Source organism: Dipodomys ordii, unplaced genomic scaffold (genome assembly GCF_000151885.1).
Source record: "Dipodomys ordii isolate 6190 unplaced genomic scaffold, Dord_2.0 Scaffold27, whole genome shotgun sequence".
Taxonomy (NCBI): domain Eukaryota; kingdom Metazoa; phylum Chordata; class Mammalia; order Rodentia; family Heteromyidae; genus Dipodomys; species Dipodomys ordii.
This window is the reverse complement of record NW_012267243.1, coordinates 1,449,433-1,461,923: the sequence shown is the minus strand read 5'-3', so window position 1 is coordinate 1,461,923 and position 12,491 is coordinate 1,449,433. Positions and strand designations below refer to the sequence as shown.

Genomic DNA, 12,491 nt, shown 5'->3' with positions numbered 1-12,491 from the left:
TTGTCTATTGGTAAATATTTTGTTGAATTAGTAATTAAAAGTTAGCATTACATACAGAAAACTTTATCATCTGTTTGCAATTCTTTCTGTGAAATTTCCTTGAGTCTTGACTCTGAATACAATGTCAAGTTTGACTAGAGGTGATGTGGAGAAGAACAAAGCATGGACTATTTTTAGACAAAGAATTAGATAAGATCAACAAATAATGTTTATTCTTTTATGGTACTAGGGTTTGAACTCAAAGCCTTCCAATATATGGGCAAGTGCTCTACCACATGAGCCATGCCTCTAGCTCAACAGATAATTTTTAAAGAAATTTTACTAAGAGTTATATTAAATGTCAGAAATAACCATCAGTGACAGACATATCAAATGGATCATTATTCCATGAGAAGGAATCTACCAGTAAAATATAGCAAAATCTAACCGTCAGGATCGAAAAGACAAAAAAAAGGAAAAAAAAATCTTAGTCATTCAATTTATTTTCATGTTCTCAAAGCAAATGGTTTAGTTTTTAGACAATGCACAGTACAGCATAGGTAAATAGAAAACTAAGACAGGAGTGGCAAATCATCTACCAAGTACATTGAGAAGGTAGGAGTCATTAGTAATTTATTATAATTAAGTAGTTTTAAAAAGAGATTTCAAATCCATAAGTCAATGAATCTTGATGCATATCACCCCTTCTATTGTTCTCTACCCATTTCTCTTCCCATCCCCACCCTCAGTTATGTAGTTCAATTTGTACACAATTAATATAATTGAATATAATTACTGTAGTCAACTTTGCTCCTTACATTTGTGTGCCATGTCTGCTTGCCCTTTTTTGAACATGTTTCTGCATATTTAGTTTACTTTATTCATTTTGCTTGTTTTTAGTAAACCAATTTATATGAAGCCACTTGAGGTGGATTTGAGATTCCTAAATCCATTGAGAAAACGCAGTGTCTAGACTTTGAGATCAGAAAAGTTTTTGAGTACTTGGATCATAGGATTCTAATATGGTTTACTTCCTATCCCCATAATGTTTGGTGGACAGCTTATAGCAGACCAGACATTAGTTTGTTTGCTTGCTTGTTGTTTTGAGAAAAAAAGTCTAACTCATACATGATAGCTTGATGGCTTGAAAAATTCAATTCCACTGAGAATTTAGTAACTTCCTATGGTACAATGCCAAGAAGATGGAATTGTTTTTCTGTATGCACATATTCTAAGATTTCAATAAGACCCATTCTCCCGTGTTCTATAAAAGAACATCTGTAGGAAATTTCAACATGCTAGAAGTAAATTTATGAATAGCAGTTAGAATGACTCCCTAATTTCATACATGTAGGAAAATGTGCATTCCTGTAATCTAGATCCCCCAGATAAATTCTAGAACATAGAAGGGCAGAGGAGTAAGGTCACCAAGGAGTACCCTCTGTCTAATGCATATCAAAGGTTTGGGTAAGTTAAAATATGTAGTGATTTCTAAAAAGAGCTCTTCAATATAGTAAAAATTATGTTTCTGTATTAAAATAAATGAAAGTGAAAGGATAAAATATCTAAGGAAATCAAATCATGATGGACCAAAAGAGCTAATAATAACCAAATAGATAACCTGACAACCTAATTTACACCCACACATTTTATTTTAAATCAAAGAAAAAAATCATGTCTAACTTTTTGATTAATTTAATTGGCAGCAGATAACCTACTTACTTTTAAAATGATATTTTTACTTGATAGTACAAATACATTTTATATTTTACACAGTAGATTTTATAATTTTATGGGAAGTGGTTTGTACTATAGGACAAACAGTGGCATAGTTATTGAGCACAAGTTTCTGGACACTAAACAGAATTCTGTCATGTTTCCATAATAAGGAGATAATAGTGATGATGATGTCTGCCCAGTATATGATCACAAAGAAACTCACCATCAACAGAATGGTCTTTGTGGCCCTTTGTTCTGGGGAGACTCTTGGGTTCAGCCTGGTGCTGTGGAGGTGCTGTGACTGCCTCTGATGTCTGAACAACAGAATCACCATGTATGCACTGGACAGCAGCATAAGTCCTACCAGGAAGACATCTCTGAACAATGTCAGAATGAAAATAACTTCCATGATGATGGGGTTGATAGGATCTATTGAACAGTGTTCATTGATATTTATTAGATTCTTCTGGCTTTTGTTAGAATATACTGCAGTATGGAAGATGAGGATACTACCAAAAGATAAATTACAGGACCAGAAAAAAGTGACTATGCAGATAACATAGTTTGTAAATTTATGTTTCAATCTCACTAACCAGGGGGTTCTGGGGCTGATAGTAATGGCCTGGAACACACTCAGGAGGCAGGTGGTACTGATGGAAATAGCCCTAGTCACTCTGTGAATATAAATCAACACTTTGCATTTGAAGTCACTCTGCAATTTCAATGATTCAAAAATGTCTGGAGAAGAAAGACACAGTGCAATGAGAAGCGTTACCATATGGACAAGGGCCAAATGACAGCTGATTATGTCAGTGGGTTTAACTCTGAAATCTTGGAGAAATGTGAAAAGATGTAAGAAAAGAAGGAAGATGTTGGCAGAGATCCCAATGCTGGTTTGGAATAAAAACAATTGTTGAATGATAACATGGATGGAAACAGTGTTCATCTTCATAACCCTAAGGCCTTGGAGGTGGAGTTGGTGTGCCCTCCAGGGAGAGAAGGCTCGACTTCGTTGAGGAAGTGGCACTGGGACTGTATCTGGATTGTCTCCTGTGTCCCTGGAGTGATAAGGAATTAGCATTGTTAAAGGCATCCTTGGGAGACAAGAGAGAAGATATAATGAGAGGTTGGCAGTACGCAGGACAATTTATAATAGAATTTGTTACAGAACATGGAATATTGCTGGATTGTGCACTCTAGGCTCACGCCTGTAATCCTAGCCACTCAGGCTGAGATCTGAGGATCATAGTTCAAATACAGACAGGGTAGGAAAGGCCGTGAGACTCTCATCTCCAATAAACCACTCAGAAAAATGGAAGTGGTATTGTGGGTCAAGTGGCAGAGTGCTAGCTGAGGACAGTGCCCAGGCCCAGAGTTCAAGCCCACAACTGAAAAAAAAAGCCAGCCAGAATATGGAATATTGATAATTTAAACAATGACGTCAGAGGAATTGCAAGGAAAGGAGAACCACAAATAAGAGTAACAAAGCATGGCCTGTAAGGGCAAGTTTGTGAATATTCACTGGAAATGAACAGCCACCGGGTTTGTTCAAATACTCAGGGTGGCAGCTATGGGTCCTACTGTAGGAAATGATGGGGGTCCCCAGAAACCTAGAACATATTGTGATTACACTCCCAAGCTATGTAACCTTAAATAGTGGAGATAAAGGAGTTTTAGGACTGGAAAGAGAAAGGGTGAACAACAATGACCAAGACAAGTGTCAATAACCAAGAAGCATTGTACTCATAATCTGACTGATACAATTATAATCCCTTTTTAAACTGCTTAGAAACAACAACAGCAATAATTTCAAAGGAAAAAGGAAAAAGTCCAACAGAGTCTCCAAATAGACAGATGCAGCTGTGCCACACCTGACAGTTAAGCAACCTTAAGCAAAACAATAGAAATACCAGCAACTAGTCCAGAAGTCAGCACCTTAAACTTTGTGGCCCTTCTTTGATGCAAAGCCTCTGAGAGGGAACAGACACACTTAGTCATTTCTGTCAACTAAACCTATGGACAGAAAGTAGAACTGGATAGAAGTTTATGTATAATTACACATATAGAAAATACAAGAACAACAAAGATATCACAATTGCTTCATATATCTATATCGTTCATAAGATTAGACATTAAATCCTTTTGTGACAAACAGAAGGAATCCATGACCATTAAACCAGCACTGCAAAAATTATTGAGCAGAATACTTACATTAGAAGGAAACAATTAAAAATAGAGATGGGAAATAAAGCAGGGAAAATAATTGAACAACATCATAATAAAAAAAGCTCTCAGTAATATTACTGCCAGTGAACCCAACTCTCCAATCATAAGTCCCAAACAACATCCTGCATCACACAACAACAGCCTCACAAAACAAGATCTAATCATTTGTTCCTTACTAGAAACAAAAGCAAGCATAGTCTAAGGCTGAAAGGATGGAAAAGTACCTTCCAAATAAATGACCATGAAAGTTGTCAGGAGTGGCTATACTTCTCTCTGATAAAACTGACTTCAAGATAAATCAGATAAAACTGACTTCAAGAGATAAATGAATTTAAATCATATTAATAAAAGGAAATGATCCACAAACAGAAATGACCTCATAGATCCAATGAACAGCTACAGAGATTTACCTGGCATCTGAAGAGCACAAATTCTTTCCAGTAACCCATGAAACTATCTCCTGAAGAAATTATACCCTAGAATATAAACTGCATGAGCAATAAAAGAAACATGAAAAATCCTGTATTTTTACTCATATTCATAGAGAAATAAACTAGAACACAACAGCAGAAGACTGCAGAAAATATTTTTTAAAACATGGAGAGTGTGTTAAGTAACATAAGTCAGGCCCAGAGAGACAAGGAGGTATGATTTCTATCAAAAATGAAACCTACAACTAACTTGTAAATGTACAAGTAAATATAGGGTTGTATAAAAGTATCTGTATGTGTTAATCAAAGTATGGTATTTGCAGGGGAGAATCAAATGATGAGTGACTTAGAAGAGCTAACTCACAGACTAACAAAATGAATACCAGAAAAGTTGCACATGAAATGTGTGTGTGTGTGTGTGTGTGTGTGTGTGTGTGTGTGCAGTGCGGTCAAGAAGGAGTAAAATGAATAAAGCAAACAAGGGGTATGAATGAAGTCAAAATATTCAATGCTTATCATATGAAAATTGAGAAGAGTTTGGGAAAGATAAGAGAACATAATAAAGGGTGATGTTAATGGTACCTCTTAAGAAACTGCTTAAAGATAATAAAAGTATGATTTTAAAGAACATGAAAGTTGATAACACATTGTTGAATGACAGGTGGGAGACATTTAAAAAGGAGACATTTCAAAGTTCCTGGAAACCAATGAAAATAAAAAGGCATCCCACCAATCCTACCATAAAACCCTCATTCATATATAGCAAAATCACAGTTAAGAAAAAAGTTCGTTGTTAGGAAGGCTTGTATTAAAAACAACAGCAAAACATAGGACACCCTCAAAGTAACATTCAGTGATCAAATGAATAACCTTATAACGCTAAACCAAAGCTAAAACAAGTAGATGGAGATAAATATTAAAAATTAGGGCAGAAAGGAATGAAATTGAGAGTAAAAGAACAATGAAGTAATCACTGAAACAAAAGGTGGTTCTTTGAAAAACAAATATGGCTGATAATTCCATAGATATAAAAGGATAGAAGAGATTCAAATCAACAAAATAAGAGATGAAGAAGAAAATGATACCGGAAATAGCATAGATTCCAAAAAATCATGAGGTAATTCCTTTAAAATATACTCAAATAAACTGGAAAATCTAGAAGAAATAGATATATTTCTGTATGCATAGGAGTGGCCAAAATTGAACTATGACAATATTAACAATTTCAACAGTGTTGTAAAAAGCAAGGAGATTAAAGAATTAGTAAAGTTTCTCTCTTAAAAAAAAGCTTAGGGTTAGTTGTGCTCACTTCAAAGAAGAACTAATACTAATACTTTTCAAATGCTTTCATAAAATAGTAAAAGAAGGAATATCAGTGAACTCATTCTATGAAACAAATATTACACCAAACCCCCAAACAGGCAGAAATTAAAATGAAAAGAACTGTAGATCAGTTTCACTGGTGAACATTGAAACAAATATTCTCAGTAAAAATATTCTCAATTAAAATCTGTGAATAAATCTTAAGAGAATATAAAAATGTTGTATAAAATTTTCAATTGATGTTATCCCTCAGATATAAGTATGTATGAACAAAGTACATAAATTATTAAATATAAAGGATCACATAAATAGAACTTAGAACAAAAAAAGCAAATGTTCATCTCAATCCATGCAGAAAAGCCTTTCAAAGAATTCAGCATTGTTTCATAATGAAAACTGAAGAAACTAGGATTTGATAGAACATACCTGAATTTCATAAAGATTACATATGTTAAATTGGGTAAGCAAACAGGACAGAGAGAAGTCAGAAGAACAAATACAAATGGCTAATATTTAAAATAACAAATGTTAAACACCCTTAGCCATAAAAGGAATATTAATAAAAACTTACACAAGATTGCTCATGGAATGACATTAAGATAATCTATCAATGGAACATACAGAAGTTATTATGAATTACCACCATGGGTGCACTGTAAACACAGGGTTCAGAAAATACATGAGTATTAGAATGTTGAAATTAATTAGAAAGATGGAAATCAAAATAATTTAGCACTTGAAGAACACAACTGAATATTAGTTTTTATTTGTTTTGTTGCTTTTCCCTACATGTAAGTTACAACAATAAAGATTCATCAAAATTATCACAATATGATCTATATCTTGAGATTTTACTTAATATAGAGATCCCTTCATGCCTTAGGAAGCACTTAGGTCTCCACAAATAAGATAATTCCACATAAAGTCTATCAAATAACAGAAAATCTGTTGTAATTTTACTGAGTAATTTGACAGTCTCTGTCTCACATTTTATTTCCTGACTACATATTAAGTTATAAGATTATAGAACTATACCACTGTGAACATAATCATGCAGAATAGGTGAGAGATAGTACTATCAAATGGATAAGGAAAACTTACAATATCCTTGGGCTTAAGATAGAAAAGTAAAGAACAATCTCATGTAAGTATGCAGCTGTGTAAACAAGCCCAAGCATGAGTTTTTTTTGGTCCGGTCGTGGGGCTTGAACTCTGGGCCTGGGCACTGTCCCTCAGCTCTTCAGCTCAAGGCTAGCACTCTACCACTTGAGCCACAGCGCCACTTCCGGCTCTTTTCTTTTTGCTTATGTGGTGCTGAGGAATCGAACCCAGGGCCTCCAAGCATGCAAGGCAAGCGCTCTACCACTGAGCCACCTTCCCAGCCCCTCAAGCATGAGTTTTTGAAGAAAAGAAATTTATTAGAATATTTATATTATTTTTAATATAAAAACCTACTTCTCAGAAAAGTGTTGTTTTGTGGAAGACAGAAATAGTGTTATTTTAAATAATGTGGAATGGTTTTAGCACTCAGCTTTCCACAGACTGGAGAAGACAATCTGTGAACAGTAACAGCCTATGTATATGAGGCAAAATGTTATTCCATTCCCTAATTTAAGGTATTCATACAGCAGTATTTTAAGATGTATTACTGGTCACTGACAACATGAATTGATGATGAGTATTTCAGGTAAAAATGATAAGGGGTATGATGTATGAAGTGTCCAATCGTAAAAAAATAAATTACTCAAAAATAATCTTACCAGAAAATCAGAAAAGGTCAAAAGCTATGTACCTATGACCCTCTAAGATGATGCTGAGCGAAATGAACCCCAAGTTATGAACACGAGAGTTTTTTTCCTTTGTTGCTGTTGTTTTTAATGCACTATATGATTTTTTCATTTCTTTTGTATGTTCTTCCCCCTACAGCATAACACCTATTATCACTGTATTTGATGCTGGTGCCCTGCATCTTGTATATATACATTTTTCTAATTTGTGAAGGGGAAGGGAAATAACAAAATGCTGAAACAAGGATACAGGTTGACCCATTGTAACAATGAGATGGAAAAGAACCTATGTTGAAAATGAGTTTTACAAAATTTTGGGGAGGGGTGGAGGAGGAGGACCTGGGGAGGTGGGGAAAGAAAGAATAGTAGGGGAAAATACAAAGGAATGGGTAAAAGTGCTTGGTAGGAAATGTATTCATTACCTTACTCATGTAACTGTAACCCCCTCTGTATAGTATCTTTAAAATTAAAAAAATAAATATGAACTTTCTAAACAAGGCACTTCACTTAAGGGTTTTATGAAGCAGACAAGCATCAATCCGATCATGGCAATTCATATTTATTACATAAATGGTTTCATTTGGTTAATTTTACTTTCTCAAGTTTACAGGCTTCAATTAGAGAGCTACAAGTTAAGATGTCGAATTAGGTGTTCAATGTTCTTGAACAGTCACCTCTTCCACCATTCTTCCCCATTTCAATTGCCCCTTCCCAGATGTATCTCATGTTTTTCACTTCCTTAGATATGTACATTGACAATGCTACACATTTTTGGATTATTAACATCATTTAAAGTATTGCAAAGGAATCAATTACATTTCAGGCATTTTAAATGCAGTTCGAAAATATTCAAGACATAGGCTTTTCATTTTCATGTGAAATACCCAAATTATTTCAACAATATAATCATCAATTAGTTTGTAGAATCTTCAAATATTTAAGTGTAGTGACAGACTTATTTATTAGCAGTTAGCAATTTTACTTTCAGGAAATACACAAAGTACAAAGTTAGTTGAGTCTCACTTGGACAATTTATTTAGTACATGGGTTTTAGTGACCCAGTTATTATGAAATATATAATTCTTACTTTATCTATGCCTGAACTTCCAGCAATTGCAAATATGTTTATTTTCCATTAAATTGTCACCAAATATTTATCAAAGATTTAGTTACACTTTGATTGATACTTATTTAAATTCATATTTGAGCAAAACTAGGCTCAAAATTATTTGTGGCTCTCTACATCCAGAAATGAGTTTTTAAAAAAATCTGTAGCTCATCAGAACCACAATAATAATTCTTAATATTTTCTTGGGACAAAAAGAAAATCAAGTTTACTTCAATATATTTTCAAATATTTACTATAAGTAATATACAAGAGAAATATTATACAAAATCACCTCCTGTACAACTGTACCTCACAATGTCATACTGGTGGATGCAATTGTGTAACTAATCTAGAATGATTCTCCAGTTGTATAAACCATTATGTTCAGGTATATTATACACAGGTTGTTTCCTTTCTCTCCTTTCCTCCCTCCCTTTCCCTCTCCCATTCTTTCTCTCTCTTTTTTTCTCTCTCTCATTCGCACTCCACTTGTCTCAATTTCTCTCTTTTGATATTTAAACTACTGCTTCCTCTGAAATAAATGATAGGTTTCCTGTCCAGAAGTTTAAAACACACACACACACACACACACACACACACACACACACAGAGTTGTATAAGCCATTATGTTCAGTACATTATACACAGGTTGTTTTCTTTCTCCTCTTCCTCTCCCTCTCTCCTTCTCTCCCCCCCCTCATTCTCACTCCCCTTCTCTCAATTTCTCTCTTGTGACATTTAAACTACAACCTCCTCTGAAATAAATGATGATAGGTTTCCTGTCCAGAAGTTTAAAACACACACACACACACACACACACATGCAAACACAGACACACACACAAAGTTAGACCCTACAATCTTTTATGAATTGCAAAACCTTACAGAAATCAGTACTATACAAATTGAACACTGGAATTTTTATAAACGAAAGATAATACTGCGGAATGGTAGAAAATGAGCAGAAAGAAGAAATACATCAGATAGAAATCTGATTTCACTGGAAAGGGCACTGTTGCTTAAGAAAAAGACATGTATCCCTCACCTTACCCCTCCACCTCCACCCCATAAGTTATGTTAATGTGCTCAAAAGAACTTTGGAACAATATTAGCACAGGTTTGGAAGATGTATGCATTGGTAGAGGAAAATTATCTAGAAAGGAAACTGAGTGGGAGATTGAAACTTTCCCCCCTTAATTCTTTGCATTTGAGAAAAACATACAAAGATGAAGATGGATGTTGTAGCGATTCTCTAAGACATTTCTAAAACTTGCATTGGATTCCACCTCAAACTAACCTCTACACACTCTGGGTCTTGGTGTTGCTAGACCAGCACCCCACTATGCTACAACTTTTGAAAAATTAACACAGTTCAAGAAGAAGCATATTAGAAAGCTGAAGTGTTTGAATATTACAACTTAAGATAGCACACTAAAACATTTAAAAATTGAAGTAATTTACAATAGTTCCCAAATAAAAATGCAACAACTAGAAGACACTGAATTATTTCTGATTTGATATTTCTTATTAGATGAAAAGTTACCTAAATTCATACAGCAATGTAACCTTGATAGAAAATAAAAGTTGAATACAACTTCAATTTACATATATATCAAGGAGTTAAAAATCCTCTCATAATCCTATAAATTTATGAGTTAAGTATTTCACAAAGTTGACATTTTCATATCTGGTAGTATCTACTGTGTTTTCTTTGGATTCAGTAATACTTTCTATTAAAATTCCATGAGAATATTCCTTAACAACAATTCTCTGAAAATATTTTACTTTGCCTACCCATTGTCTTTATCCTGAGTACTCACAGTTAGTGAATGAGAGAAAGAGCCAGAGAACCACTGAAGTAAGTCCGTGTGGAACTGAGAGAGGAGATATGATTATAAAAGAGTGCCATCAGCTCATCTCTCTAGACCTATCATTATCATGTCAAGACACGGTAGGCCTTGGGAACATTAGAAATGGAAGTCAACAAAGGAAAGAAGTTAATCTAATTCTTGAATAATTATGTAGGATCAGCTGGGTCCCAAACATTTTCCTGTGTGAGTTCATCTCCCTAGACCATGTCCAAATAGCTCCTTTGATTTTAATCTTTGTTGACAGGAAGAGAATGAAAACATAAGTCTGCCTAGAAAATAAGAACAAAGCTGTCAGAGTCCCTGATCTGTCTCCATGGCTGTAAGTATCCTGGTGGCCTCTACACTTATTCTCTAGTGGTTTGGGGATCTCAGCTAGATAATAATAGACTTATTAAAGCCAAAGGAAAATAGTTTGGTAGTCAGATTTAAGAGAGATAGCATATCAATGTTTACAATAAAAAGTATAATTTATATCTAAACATTAGTATGCATGGATGAATTTCTTTTATTTCAAACAGAATTTCTTAAACTTGTTTCAAGTATATCCAGTAAGTTCTATAATAAGGTGAACTGATTCTTTCCCATGATGTCCATATACAAATTTTTGGATACCAAGAATTTTCAGACATAATTGTTAAGAAGATTATTTTGGTTTATCTAGAAAAAATACCATGTCATCCCAGGTAGATTTAGAGACCTGTGGCTCATGCCTGTAAATTTAACTACTCAGAAGTCAGAGAAATGCAGGATGAGCATCTTAGCCATCCTGGGGAAGAACAGTCTGAGAAACTTTCTATACAAAATAATAAGCCATCAGGACTGGAGGCATGGCTCAAATGGTAAAGAATCAAGGGAGCAAGCACAGAACCCTGTATTCAAACTCTGGTACCAGCAAAATTTAAGATGCCCTGATTCAGAGATGCAAGACTGACATCATGAAGCTATAGGGAAGGAGAGGATGCTGTGCTGTTGACTTTAAAAATAGAAGAGACCAGAGACCAATGGGCATAGGTTGCTTCTACAAAGTGGACCAGTAGACCCTCTAAAAGGAAAGGGATTCTACTACATTGTGAGCCATGGAGACCTTTTAGCTGTTAGATCCTTTAGAGCTATAAGGTAACTAATTTCTGGTGTTTTAAGTCTGTGAATTTGAGTTAATTTATTAGTCAGAAACAGGAAAATAAAAAAATTATGACCCAGAACTCAGGGAAAAATTAGTTTGTAGAATGTGTGTGTTTGTGTGTATGTGTGTGTTTGTGTGTGTGAGTGTGTGTGTGTACTGGTACTTGGGCTTGAACTCAGGGTCTGGGCTCTGTCCCAGAGTTTTTGCTCAAGTCCAGCATTCTACCACTTAAGCCACACATCTACTTCTGGCTTTTTGTAATTCATTGGAGATTCTAATCTCACCTACTTTCCTGCCCCGGCTGTCTTTGAACCACAATTCTTATATATCAGCCTCCTGATTGAACAGGACTACAGGTTTGAGTCAACTGTGTCTGGCTGAGATGACAATTCTTTTCATACAAAAATAACTTTGCATTAGTGTTTCATTGTACTGATGTTTGCCTTTTGGCTCTGTGTGTGTGTGTGTGTGTGTGTGTGTGTGCGCGTGCACGGGCGCTGTGTACTAGTACTGAGGATTGAATTCAAAGCCTGGGTACTGTCCCTAAGCTTTGGTTCTCAAGTCTAGCTTTCTATTCTTTTTGAACACAGCTTCATTTCTGGCATTTTGTTGTTGCTGTTGTTCATGGTACAGAAAGTATCTCACAGACTTTCATGCCCAGGATGGCTTTGAACCTTGATCCTCAGATCTCAGCTTCTTGAATAGCCAGGTTTACAGTGTCCACCAGAGATAATAAGCTTTAAAAATAAAATTAAATAAAATTAATTATGTAATTCAAATGCATGACAGCTTTTGCGTATGCTATTTTTTTATTTTATTTGTGAAGATACTGTACAGAGGGGTTACAATTACATGGGCAGGATAATGCGTACATTTCTTACCAAGCATTGCAGCCTCCTCCTTTTGTTTACCCTTCACATCCCTT

General features: G+C 34.9%; 1 protein-coding gene across 1 annotated transcript; it reads right to left on the bottom strand.

The window, feature by feature from the left end:
- Positions 1 to 1,747: 1,747 nt before the first annotated feature.
- LOC105985055 (putative vomeronasal receptor-like protein 4) lies at positions 1,748 to 2,791 on the bottom strand. Its single transcript, XM_013015468.1, has one exon. The coding sequence runs from the start codon at positions 2,789 to 2,791 to the stop codon at positions 1,748 to 1,750; it is 1,044 nt and encodes a 347-aa protein (XP_012870922.1).
- Positions 2,792 to 12,491: the final 9,700 nt, after the last annotated feature.